Source organism: Anomaloglossus baeobatrachus, chromosome 5 (genome assembly GCF_048569485.1).
Source record: "Anomaloglossus baeobatrachus isolate aAnoBae1 chromosome 5, aAnoBae1.hap1, whole genome shotgun sequence".
Classification (NCBI taxonomy): Eukaryota; Metazoa; Chordata; class Amphibia; order Anura; family Aromobatidae; genus Anomaloglossus; species Anomaloglossus baeobatrachus.
Window position 1 is genome coordinate 386,176,375 of NC_134357.1, and position 14,076 is coordinate 386,190,450.

Genomic DNA, 14,076 nt, shown 5'->3' on the forward strand with positions numbered 1-14,076 from the left:
ACATCCTCATCCCTCCCCATCAACAACGTCCTCAGCAGGACAAACAGTGACTCAGCCCGGGTGGGGGGACGACTCTCGGCGTTTCTTCCCCAGTGGCGGTCCATAACCACTTCCCAATGGGTTCTGAAGATCGTCTCGGAAGGTCTCCTAATAGAATTCATCTCCCCCCCCTCGTCCGGGTCTCCGAGTCACTGCTCTGGCGTCGCAGGTTTCACAGGCCCTGTTGTACGCAAAGATTCTAGAGCTAATGCACTCGGGGGTCGTTTCCCCAGTCACGAGTCAGGAAGAAGGGGTAGGACACTACTCCCGCCTCTTCCTTGTCAAGAAGCCGTCTGGCGACGTCCGCATAATAATCAACTTAAAGCGTCTAAACCGTCAGGTCAGGTACCGGCGGTTCAAGATGGAGTCAGTAAAATCGGCTATTCCCCTGATAGGTCTACACCACCAGATGGCCTCTATAGATCTGAAAGACGCCTACTTCCATGTGCCCGTCCATCCGGGTCACAGGCAATAGCTCAGGTTTGCGGTTCTACATGGGGAGGAGGTGCTTCATTTCCAATTCAATGTACTTCCCTTCGGGATCTCCTCGGCTCCAAGGATCTTTTCGAAGATCATGGCAGAGGTGGTCGCCTTCATAAGATTGCAAGGTATCTGTCTGGTTCCATATTTGGACGACTTCCTTCTCATGGCTCCATCTGCTCCAACCCTCCGGAGCCATGTGGAAAAGTCTTTAGGAATCCTTCGGTCCCTGGGATGGATTCCCAATCTCAAAAAAATCACAGTTAACCCCCTCCTCCACTCGGCAGTTTCTCGGAGTGCTGGTGGACTCCGACCAACAGGCCTCTTTTCTCCCGGAGGGCCACAGGGTAGCTCTGTTAGCCAAGATATCAAAGCTTCGCAGGCAGGCTCGCCCGACACTTCGAGCGGCTATGTCAGCTCTGGGTTCTATGACGTCCTGCATTCCCTCAGTCAGGTGGGCTCAGGCCCATTCTCGGTGTCTCCAGGATCATATCCTGGCGCATTGGGACAGACTCCCGTCATCCCTAAACAGACGGTTTCGCCTCTCGGGGCCCGTCTCCTCATCCCTTCTCTGGTGGCTGCGGCCCACCAATCTGCAGGTGGGGGTTGCCTGGACGCAGGCACCCTTAGTTACACTGACCACAGATGCCAGCCTGCGAGGATGGGGTGCAATGGTGGCAAACTCCCCATTTCAGGGGGTCTGGAGTCCTTACGTCAGCTCCCAATCCTCCAACTACCGGGAGCTCAGGGCAGTCAGGGAAGCCCTCCTTGCGGCTCAGGACCTCGTCCGGGACTCTCACGTCCTGGTATATTCAGACAATGTCACTACAGTGGCACATCTCCGTCATCAGGGCAGTACACGCTCAGGCGCCCTGAAGTCAGTGTCCTCCCGGATCTTTCAATGGGCGGAACAATCTCTGCTATCCCTTTCTGCGGTCCATCTGAAGGGCTCCCTAAATCTTCAGGCGGATTTCCTCAGTCGTCGGGATGTTCATCCGGGGGAATGGAGTCTGGATCAGGCGGTGTTCTGCTCTCTGGTGGCAAGGTGGGGTGCTCCAGAGGTGGACCTCTTTGCTTCGGCAGGGAATCGCAAGGTCGCAACATATTTCTCCCTGAACCCACGAGACAAGGCGTTAGGGGTAGACGCTTTCTGCCACAATTGGTCCTTTCGCCTCGCTTACGCGTTCCCCCCTCTTCCTCTTCTCGCAAGGGCCCTGAGGAAGATCAGCGACGAGGGAGTCCCAACTATACTGTGGCCGCGGAGGAGTTGGTACAGCCTGGTCATGACTCTAGGAATAGACGGCCCAGTCCTCTTAGGTTCGGACCCCAGCTTACTGTCCCAGGGTCCGATTTTCCATCCGGCTCCCCAGAAACTCAACTTGGCTGCCTGGCTTCTGAGGCCCGGGCACTGAAGGCCCAAGGGCTTTCTGACAAAGTTGTGGCTACCCTACAGAAGAACCGTAAACCAGTGACTAATAGTATTTACAACAAAATCTGGAAGAGATTTTCCTCCTGGTGTGGTTCTCGGCCTCCTGACCCACTTCGGCCTAATATTGCGCAGATTCTGGACTTCCTCCAGAGTGGATTGGACTTAGGCCTTAGGCCTAGCACCCTGAAAGTTCGGGTGTCAGCCCTCAGTGCAGTCTTTGACACGGCTCTGGCAGATCATCGTTGGATCCGTCGGTTCTTTGTGTCCGCTAGTAGACTCTGTCCACGTCAGAGGGTCCTGACGCCTCGCTGGGATCTCAATGTGGTCCTTACCGGACTATCTCAGTCACCATTTGAACCACTGTGCTCTTGTAACATTCGTTCTCTTTCTCACAAGACTGCTTTTCTTGTGGCTATTACGTCTGCTCGCAGAGTCGGAGAACTTCAGGCTTTGTCTATTCGGGAACCTTACCTGACCGTCAGAGATGACAGCATTGTTTTTCAGCTGGACCCTTCCTTCCTTCCCAAGGTGGTTTTGGATTTTCACCGTTCTCAGTCCATCGTCCTGCCTTCCTTCTGTCAGAATCCTCGGACTCCGGGTGAGGAAGTGTTTCATTCTTTGGATGTCCGTCGGACAGTGTTGCACTACCTGGAGGTTACTGCTTCTTGGCGCCTTGATTCTAACCTGTTCATCCAGCCCTTTGGCCGCAATAAGGGCAGGAAGGTGGCTAAGAGTACCGTCGCCAACTGGATTGTGCGGGCAATTAGAGATGCCTACCTCGCTCAGCATCTCCCTCCACCTACTGGATTCACGGCGCACTCCACCAGGGCTACCTCTGTCTCCTGTGCTGAACGGGCAGGGGCTTCCCCTGAGCAGATCTGCAAGGCGGCTACGTGGTCTTCGCTCCATACTTTCACGAAGCATTATCGTCTGGATCTGGATTCCAACAGGGATTTGGCCTTTGGCAGGAAGGTCCTGCAGGCTGTGGTCCCCCCCTGGGTATCAATTCTTTGGTATTCCTCCTATGCTGTCGTGGAAGGGACTAGAGAAATAAGAATTATTCTTACCGATAATTCGGTTTCTAGGACCTTCCACGACAGCAGGTAATTCCCTCCCCTTTGTATTCATATATTCCTGAATGTATGGTACTTCTCATATGCTATGGATTCTTTGTAAGACACTGGCTGTGGGAGGTGGGAGGGTCCTTTTTAAACCTCTTGAACTTCCTGTCCCAATTAGGGCGTGGAGAGACAACCTCCTATGCTGTCGTGGAAGGTCCTAGAAACCGAATTATCGGTAAGAATAATTCTTATTTTTTTTCTTTTTTTGTTCTCGTTCTCGTCCTCTTGTTCTCGTCCTCTCGTTCTCGTCCTCTCGTTCTCGTCCTCTCGTTCTCGTCCTCTCGTTCTCGTCCTCTCGTTCTCGTCCTCTCGTTCTCGTCCTCTCGTTCTCGTCCTCTCGTTCTCGTCCTCTCGTTCTCGTCCTTTCTCCCGGAACGGATTCCGGACTTCTTTGTCAACCCGCCGGTGATCTGCCGGGATTATTGACAGTCCTCTCAACTCTAATCACCACCCGTATAAATGCCCTGTCTGGTATTACAGATTCGTACCAGGAATACGGTGATTTGTCACTTATACACAGGACAATCTGTAAATATCTGATTTCTACGGGTCCCTACATTGGGCCCTGCACTGATCAGTATAACAGGGGTCTTGAAACCTCCCATTCTTTCTGACTGGAGCAGATGGCAATGGCTGAGCGCTGGAGCTGGCTGATCATAGTTGTTATGAATGAGAAAAGAGAAATGACTGCACGCTGTAGGGGCTAATTAGAAAAAATAGTCATTATTGTTATGGTCCGACTGTGTTCATTTCTTATGGTTGTAAGGTAATAAAATAATAAAAATTTCCATAGAAAATGGAAATCTAAGAAAGCCTCACGTATTTAGGCAGCCTGGTGACTGCAGTTAGAGTAATATGTCAGATATTTACTGTAATAAGGAGATAATATATCTGGATAAATACACAAGTATCTGATCCTGACCAAGTCTGTCTCTGGTCACTTTAAAGGTAAAAATAACCAAAATGCTAAAACATCCCAGCTCCTTTACGTCTGTGCGCCCATGCCCATCATCTATATTGGTGTGCGCGGTCCTTGGGAGGCTTTTTCATTTGGTATGATTGACAGATGAGCGCCAGATTATATTGAAAGGTGTTTTCTAACCCTACAAAAATGTCGTCTAAATTCTAACCTGTCTTCTCAAGCAGCGATTTAATTAGCTCCTAATTTTGTCACTGTTCTTGCGATGCTGATACCAGGATTCTCGCCCATCAGTGCTGGCTGCTCCGGTGTCGTCACCACACGTGTACTGGTCAGAAAATAACATTGTGCAGACTATTCTTTATAGCAATAATCGTCACAATAATCCAGATGTGAGTCACATCTATGATGGAAGCCCCGGATTGTAACCACCAGAATCAGATACAGTCTAGAATGTTATTCCTGATGTTCACCATGAGCAGGGTTATGATATCGTGCATAGTTCCCCTGATGGGTTAACAATCCCGGCCCACCTCGCCCACTCCCCCTCAATGGTCTTTGTCCTGGATCTGTATGAATAATTAATTTCAGACTCCCACTTCTGTCAGGGGCTTTGTGTTGTGTTTGCAGTGCTCTCCCCGTACTCTCCATTCTGGAGTTTCAGGACTTGTGTCTTGGTCCTTGTGAACTTGTTTTACAGTGTGTTTTACGGAGTGCTGGACAATTGGCAGCTTGTATGGAGTGGTGGTACACAAGGGCCGGAGAATGCACTTCAAAGGGTTGGAGTGTTTTGTGCCAGCGCTATTTTACTTGTCAGGGCTGGTGGACCCCTATGAAAGGCTCTGTATGGAGTGCGGTACACAAGGGCTGGAGAATGCACTTCAAAGACTGGCAGGGCACTATGAAGCGCTTTATATAGACCCACTATTCACACATGGTGGACAGGATAATTTTGATAGAGGAACCATTATTTACAGGACTGCAGCCTATTGATTCTCATTGACTTAATTGAAACGGAGGCCAGGCAATGGGCCACCTAATGTCATGTACCCTCAAAATATCAACTGTAGTTTACCATAGTAGGGGTGGAACATGGCTGTATACTTTAGGAGCTAACTCACCAACTCCAGCTATAATTTGTGGTCAGCAGTGTGACCTTCCTCAATCGCTAGTACAAGCAACCCAAAAGGTTGGGTCCCAACAGCAAATTCTAGCCTCATAGTCCACCCTGATATTCCCAAGCTTTGTTCTCTAGGTTAGGTGACACCTTTCCCTTGTCTTAAAGGGTTGTCCGGGGTTTAAAAAAAATCTCTGCATCTCATCCCCTATTGAAATTAATGGAGCTGCAATACTAAACATGGCCAAAATTAGCAATGTTTTTGATAAAACCATCCAGTGTCCTACAGGCCTGGAATTTGTCTGCCCTCTACATGCCTTATTTTTGGTCCGTTTTTGCCCTGGTACCCAAGCCACCCCTCCCCCATGTGTTTATGGTAGTTTCTCCTACTTTTCAGTGTCCCTGAGATGTGCATTTAGTGAGAACATGTTTAGGAAGGAAGGAAACGTGAGAAAGACGGAAAGCCATAGAACGGCGAGAGCTATCTGCACACGGGGACAGAGTGACGAGGGAAGTGGCAGTGATTCTGTAAACGTTACTGCCCATATACTGATTATAATGATCTCCGCAGCAGCTGTGCCCTTATCTCACATAGACTGGCATATTTCTGACACTTCTCTGGCAGTTGCCCATCATGGCATTCCTAGCAGTCAGGCACACAGTTTGGCTGACCCATTGTAAGGTGCAAATTTGGCATTTTGTCCTTATTCAAAACCTGGCATGGCTTGTCAATCTCTGTGTGAGTCAGGATGGCATCTTGGCAGCGACCAACGCATAGCCTGGCACCCATCGATAAGCATACTGTGTGCTGCCACAGACAGTGTTCTAGGCAGACAGTCTGGGTAGTGCTGATGGCCCTCGCTAGCGGCCGGCCAGCCCCCCCTTGTGCTGCTGTCAGCTTTGGGGCTGGAGAGAGACAGTCGTAGGGGTGTGGAGAGGGACAGGGTAGAGAGGGAGAGGCACATGCAGGGTGGGGTAGGAGCCCGTGGCAGCTGCCTCGCAGGCGACCAGGAGTTTTCCCCTGTGTATGTGGATGGCTGGCTGTGACTGCTTCTTTGTGTGCCAAAGACCTTCCCTCCCATGAGTTGTGCTTTTCTGTTGTGCTCTCGTCTTTCTTGCTTTTCTTTCATCCATCTTTCCATTTTCTCCCCGTCTATTTCCCTTGTCTTGTTCTCCCTTCCTTTCGATGGCCCACGACTGCCTGTTTCTTGCGTACTTTTGGGCTGCAGCAGATCTGTCATACAGATAGCTGACCCTGGACACTCGCGTTTCGCTTTCTGTCCAAACGTGTCAGCTCGTCACTCCGTCACCTCCACTCACCCTTTGTGAACCATTGCCGAAAATCTACCCTCTTCCTTGGGAATGACCAGGTTGGGATAATGGGAAACGCTCTGGTCACTTTGAAGCGGATATTATCAGACCATGCCGGTCATGCAGAGAAGCATGTCGGGCCCTGAGGGGCCAAACTGGTGCTGGGAGAAGGTGGTGGGAGTGGATTGCAGCTCTCCTGAGCCATGCTGCATTTGGCTCGCAAGCTCAAGAAATGGACAACGAAAGTCAGCAACTCTGCCAACCAGGACAAGGGGTTCCCATTGGGGTGTACAGCAAGGGGTAAGATGCATGGCCTATTAACTCCTTAATAGCAGAAGTATGTGTGGCCGTGTGTTTACACGGTCTAATGCTGGACTGAAGTATGTAGACAATGTCTAAGTGAATATATATATATCCTCTCCGAGTAATGTGTAGTATGCAAAGCAGCGTGTTTCTACTTATAGACCGTCTCTTAGCAATGCAGAATATTTGGTCTCTGTATATGTGAGTGCATGTGTCCAGGGCAGTGGCCATCTTTCAGCACTGGGTATTTGTGAATTTCAGGGTCTATAGTTTCCTTGTTTTAGGACGGTCAGCAGTGGCTTCCGCTTGGATGAAAACGGCATAGTTCAGGGAGATTAAGTTTGAGAACTGCTGATCGTTGCACACTGGCATGCATGGGATGTCCTAGTGTGCGGCTCCTCTGCCAGTATCTATATGTAGGTATAATCAAGGGCGGACACCATCGGTGCAACCTGTGCCCAGGAACTAAGCAGGCACCAGGTGGAAATTTACATTATATATTGGGCAGCAGAGGACCCTTATATTGTTCTTGCACAGGGGCCCTCCTCGATCTGTGTTCATGCCTTCCTACCTGACATGAAGGTTATACAAAATCATTAGTTACCATGATAATGACATGTCTGGTAATGACACATAATTCACCGTGTCGTACAGTAAACACGCGAGTCATGCATTTGTAGTAGACGTCTGTGTGATATTACACCTTTACATCAGGGCCTTTCATTAATTTTATCAAAATAGAAAAGTATCAGAATACTGACTGATTCTATTAAAAAATAATATACACTCGAATGTCCCCGACAGTCTCTAACTCTAATAGACTTCAAGCGTGCAAATGCATGCGTCCAGCTGTCCGTCCCTCTATCGATGCAGCTGCCTTGTATTGTAAAGGGAAGAGCTTGGGGCCTTTCATTCCCCTGTTCGGGCAGAGACCTCCACTCCACCATGTACATATACACCCAGCTCGCTTCCAATTGGGAGCAGAGTTAGGCTAGTTTCACACTTGCGTTGAACGGCATCCGTTGCATTGCGTTGTGTGACGGATGCAAAGCATATAGTGGCACAAGGGATGCAACGGATCGTACAAAAGAACGCAGTCCGTTACAGTTTTTTTTCTTGATTTTACACATCTGGGCATGCACAGTTGTGTAAAGACGGATGCATTAACTGAATCTGTCTTTTGAAGGATTCTAACGGAATCCGCCACCATAGGCGTACATTATAAAAACAACGGACGCCGACGGTATCTGCCGCTCTGCGTCATTTTAACGCACCGAAAGACGTTACATGCGTTTTGTCCGGCGGAAGCAACGCAACATCGGCCAGCGGAAGCAACGCAGGTCCATCAGTCGCAATCCGTCATCCATATAAGTCTATGGGAAGCAGCAGAATCCGTTAACGGATTCCGCTGTTTTCCAAAACGGCGTATTGCGACTGAAGGAAAAAAACGCAAGTGTGAAACTAGCCTAAGGCTATGTGCGCACTAGTGCGTTTTACCCGCGGATTTGCTGCGGAAATTTCTTGAGAAATGTCTGCAATCTTTGTGCAGACATTTCCCAACAAATCCTATGAGAAAAAAAAAAAAATAGCTGTGCGCATGCAGCGGATTTTTCTCAAGAAATTTCCTTGAGAAGATTTTCTTGAGAAAGTTTCTTGAGAAAATGAGCATGTCAATTCTTTTCCGTAGGTACCCGCGGATTTCTGCAGTACAGCCTGCAAAATCCGCAGGGAACAACCTGCGGGAAAATCGCGGCTAATCTGCGGCAAATCCGCATGCGGATTTACCGCGGATTTTTTCCAGAGGTCCGGAAATCTTCCACTCCCAGAAGTTTCTCAAGAAATTTTCTTGAGAAACTTCACATTTCTAGTGCGCACATAGCCTAAAGATCACCATATACAGTAGATAAGAAAGTGTCCACATCCCTATTTATAATGCTAGATTTTTTGACACGTAGAAAAATCATACCAAAAAGAAATATTTCAGAATATTTCTACTTTTTGATGTTGCCCACAATCTCTGCAGTTCAGTTGAAAAACAATTCTTTTTTGGCGGAAAAAGAAAAATGAATAACTAAAATAAGGTGGCTACATAAATATGCACGCCCTTAAAGTAATACTTAGCTGATGTCAATTTATGACCACATTCAAGCCATTCAGTGTTTTGGGGTAGGAGTCTTTCGGCAGGACACATCTAGAATTGACAATTCGTCCTCTCTTCTCTGTAGTGGCTCCAAATCTATTAAATTGTGAAGGCATCTTCTGTGTACTGCCCCCTTCAGGTCAACCACAGACTTTCTGCTTGATTCCGTTCTGGTCTCTTGCTGGGACATTCCAAATCCTCCATCTTTTGAAGAAGCCGTTCTTTTGTTGATTTGGAAGTTTTCTTGGAGTTGTTGGGCTGCAGTTCTTCTTAATCTTTTAGCTTTTTAGCAGATGCCTGAAGGTTTTGATGCAAAATTAACTGATTTGTAATTGTTTATAATTCCTTCCACAATGACTAAAGCCCCAGTTCAAGCTGCTGAAAAAAAAAAAAGACCCAAAGCATAATGTAGCCACACACAACCATAGGCCAGACATATGAAGAATATAGGAGATTATCACATGTTATACACCACAACCACTTGCCATAAATTCCTGCAGCTCCTTTAATGTTGCTGTATGCCTGTTGGCATTCTACTGTACCAATTTTCTTATGTTTTCATCAGCTTTTAAGGGATGTCTAGTTCTAGGTAATGTCACTATTGTGCCAAATGTAAGCTACTTGATGACCATATTCACATGTCCCATGGTATATCTAATGCCTTGGAAATTTCGGGACTGAATTTTCAAAAATGAGATCCCTTTGCTGTGTAGTAAGCGGTTTACAGACCATACTGTAAAATGCAACTAGGAAATGTTTGAAAATCCTCCAAGAACAGCTAAAATTCACATGAAGTTAATCAGAATCACTGAATGATGGCAGCTGTGTACTGCCTACTATAGGACGAGTGTAAATGTGACTGGCTAATTCTGAACACAACCACATCTACAATTATAAGAGGGTGTTCACGCAGCATATGGGTGAAATTAAAGGTAGAAAGAGTTCTGAAATTATTCTTATTACTTTTTTTCATGAAAAATATCTGTCATTTTAACAGGGGTGTGTAGAATGTTTTTCATTTTTTATATCCACTGTACACCTGATAGTAGTTTTGCCATGATTTTGATGGGTAGACGGCTATACCTCCAAACTCCCTGACACATTAGTGCTTGGCTGAGCATTCATGTATTTCCAATGGCATGGAGGAGAAAGCGCTGACATCCAGTTCTGGCAGCGACTTATCCCCTTTGAAAACATAAATCAACGGGTGTTGAAATACCCCTCATCTATTGGAGAATAATCAGAAGGCCGCCTATTCACATGATTAGCCAGTCCTGCCAAAAGTGGCGAGTTCAGCTGACTTTAATCTAATGTGTATGGTGGCCGTTAGGGGCAAATAAACCTGTAAACAATTGGTATCAGGTGCTAAATTCAGGAGGCTCAATCCTTTTTTTGTTCTTTCTCCATCATTTGTCGGGGGAGAGTAAGGAGACCCCCATACAATGTTTTTTGGCCATCTTCCAACCAATGTGTATGGGCATCGTTTAGAATTGTCAATCAAGCATCATTTTCTTTTCAATAGCTTTTTATTAGGTTTTCTGTAAAATACAAGTTAAACATTAACCCCCGAAGGTAACAAGACAAAACACCTCTCCATAGGGGAAAGTAAATCAAAATGCGTTTTTGAGTAGCAGCAACTTCAGATTGTAAATGGGGCGAAGAAATGTTATAGACTTGTAGGTTTTATTACAGAAAATAAGCAATCCATATAGTTAGTGTACTTGTGTAGGATCTGAGCGTGAAGCAGAATCGGTGAACCAAGGTTCCCAAAAACACTACAAGAGTTGAGCTCCTCATAGGTGTAAGTGGCATCCAAAGAGATCACTATAGACCGACATGGAGGGGATTTCCAGTATCTTGTGAGCAATAGTTTGGTGGTCAAGTTTATAGGCCCCATTATGGGCTTGCATTTAGGAGGGAAAGTATGGATGTCTAGATACTAGACTGGACGTAGGGGACATGAAACTGTGTAACAGTCAATATGTGTTGCTAAAAAGATTTGGATCCTAATATCCCGTTATTTCTGTACTGTGTCCAACAATCAAACATAATTTTAATATTAACCCCATTGGTTGGTTTGGTTCTGTTTATTTCACGTGATGACATTGGTGTGGGTCCTTTCATGGCAAATGAAGAGCTCGCGTCCCCCCACCTTTTCCTGTCTTTGATTTTTTTTTTTTAAACCAAATTTTTATTTCTTTTCTTGTAATGGTAAAAAAGGGTACAGAATGAAGAAAATAAGGGTCAACAAATCAAAATATCAAATAACATAGTCTCTACAATTTATCGATCAAATATTTGTCACGGTCATCAAATTTGCTCCTTCCCCTTCTTCGTCAATGTATATTTCCATTATTCAGTCTCCGCTACCCCCCTTCAGCATTCCTTGATAACTTGTTACAAACATTACTTGTAAACACTATCCCTCCCATTCCCCCCTCCCCTCTCCATGCGACACAACCCAGAATTTGGCCAACTATACTTTCAGCTCGCACAGGGACCCTGACAGGTCTTCCTTCATGTACCATTCCGTAGACACAAATGTGGACATTATTTGTATTATTTCTTCTCTAGAACATATAACGCTTATGAACTTTCTCCATTTACTGAAAAATGTTGCGGTCATCCTTTCTTTACACCTCTCCACCATCACCTTCTCCAACATGAGCGTTCTTTTCAATTGATTAACAAGTTCTTTTGTTGGTATTTCCTTCACCAGCCACTTCTGAAGAATAGCCCTTTTACTTATCATTGCTATATCATGGAAAAGATTCGGTAACTTGTCTCCCCCTTTCTCTCCCTCCTCCCGATGCTGATAGTGAAATAACCAGACCATTGGATCCAACTCTACATTTCTATTCCAGATTTTCCTCACTACCCCTTGGACTTGTTTCCAAAATCTTTCAATCCTTTCGCACTGCCATATCCCATGATATAGATCTGTTTTTCCCGTACCACAATTTGGACAACTCATCATCTTATCTGGATGTCTTGCATTCAGTATATTAAATCTATAGATAGCTCTATGCATGATCCTGAATTGGGTATCTCTTAAGTTCTCATTCACAATCCCTGTCTTTGATCTTACTTTGATACATATGGATGCAATCTAGCTAAGAGACCCTCATACATACTACCTTCTGATGTTTCTCTACCATAACCCCCTAAAACCAAGGAGGTTTCTTTTCTTTTAAAAATATCAGTCAGTCATGTTTTCTTTGTGCCCATCCTGGTATCTCTGTTCCTATGAGGTGACCTTGGCTATTAGCCACACATGCCGGTAATAAACTTGTAACATTTGGGAGGTTTCACAATGTGCTCAGATCTGTACTAGAATGTTCTCCAACTCTGCTGAGAATTGAGAAACTTCACATTTCTTCTGCGTTTGACTTTTGTTTTTCATTAGCTGGAGAATTTCGGCCATGCTTGGTCTGGAAACCACATTAAAGTACCAATGTGATGGATTTCTATAGCGGCGGACGGTAAGAAGGACATGAGCTGGGTATATTCATACACAGGGTTTATAAGGAGCTGATCTGAAAATGAGCAATTCCAGACAATACATAGAGCGCAAACATCTACCACTTACCTTGTGTCGAATAAAAAGGATCTATTAGATTTTTCCACATTTGAGCCAGAAACGTCACAGCGGCCAGTTCACCTCCTTTCCTTTCGCTCCCCCACTGTGTACTACTCAAGGAGAATCTGAATTGATGGGGGTGCGATTCATGGCGAACTGTCAGGTATAGACTTGGCGCCGATCCAATCAGTATACATCAGTCTAGAGGGGATTATAATGTTCACTGTATTTTGTAATCCTGCACAGATTATACTCTGCCCTTGAGCGCAAGCTGCACTGTGCTTTATATTTTCTGGAGATTCACAATGACAAAATTGAGAAGGGGGTGTGGATGGGGGCAGCAGAGACCTGTTGGCTTACACCTCGTTCAGGTGTATATTCGCCTATAAACTGACCCACTGATCTTAGCCATAGCATTGAGCCTCTACGAAGAAAGTCCTTCAATGCAGAATACGTCCATTTCATCGTTCTGATAATATATTGATCTGGAGGCTGATTGAATCCTTGTAGCCGGGTCTCCTGATGGCAGCTGATCACGTCTCTGCCTGAGGAGGATGCATTACTCTCTTGATTAGCCTTGAAATTCCAGTTTACTCGTCCCATAGTAAGTTGTGATTATATGCTGCTTTACGGCAGACATAATATTGCCTTTATCTGTCTAGCTCCGAGACCGTTCTGTAAATGTTAGCATTAGTAAGCTATGGTGTGTTCAGTCTGTCTCCATATAGGTTTCTACATGTACATTATACTGGGGAGGTCATAGATGTAAACATGGCAGTGGGGTCATTAGCTACCAGTTAGTTTTCTGCTATTTCTTTCTGCAGACTACTTGGCTGATATCGTTGCTCTGTGCAATCATTTTTATGTCTCGCAGGGTTACCTGCCTTTAGGGTACAGATGTGAAATGGACGGGGGCTGTCCTGTAGACTTCAATATGTTTCATCTGCTGATATACTAGTTGACATCATGGCTGGGTTCATTCCCATCATATTTTCTGATTTTCTGTCATAGGAGGAGAGAATTCTCACTAGTGCCACCTGTTAGCGGTGGCTACCATATTGGACATAGTATGACCATTTGATGAGCCCTGTAACATGGTTACGACTATTAACCGAGCCAAGAGGGTAAGATGTTAGGCATTGACTCATCTAGTTCAACTATCAATAGTCCCCCCCCCCCCGAAAGAAAAAAAAATATTCATAGACTCACTAATGAAAGCTAGTTTACCCTACCCATTCATGTATCATTAGGTCTGTCAGATTACACCATAGTGACCATCATTTTGACAGGAAGAATAACACATTTCTTTGTGTAATATAAATCAATCAGTGATGGAGGTTTTGCTATCTAGAATGTTCTGAAAACATATTGTAGTGAATGGAGAGAACTGCTCATGCTCAGCCACCCTCAATATCCGGTCAGATCTGTGAGTTCTTCCTCAGCTCTAATCAGACGGAGGAAAAAAGTCGCAGCATGCCTCGGATCACTCGCACCCATACAAGTCTATGGGTGCTTGTGAAACATCAGACTGCACTCTGATGACAACAGAGACAGGCAATGGAGAAGATGAAGAGATTAATCTTTCCATCTCCTCACCTGTGCTCTGATTCTCGCATGTGAGAGAATCTGATCACAGT

The 14,076-nt window shown here is 45.7% G+C and overlaps 1 protein-coding gene across 3 annotated transcripts in view; it reads left to right on the forward strand.

Moving 5' to 3' along the window:
* Positions 1–14,076, forward strand: part of ARHGAP23 (Rho GTPase activating protein 23) — a 139,974-nt gene that overhangs the window by 40,254 nt on the left and 85,644 nt on the right. The window contains exon 1 of one of the 3 annotated variants that reach the window (XM_075350084.1): positions 6,133–6,716. The exons of 1 other annotated variant lie outside the window; for it this stretch is intronic. In XM_075350084.1, coding sequence (XP_075206199.1) covers positions 6,528–6,716 — 189 coding nt within the window. In that variant the 5' untranslated portion in view covers positions 6,133–6,527. Of the gene's footprint in view, positions 1–6,132; positions 6,717–14,076 lie in introns of those variants that run through there. One more of the 3 variants, XM_075350082.1, reaches the window with a different exon arrangement.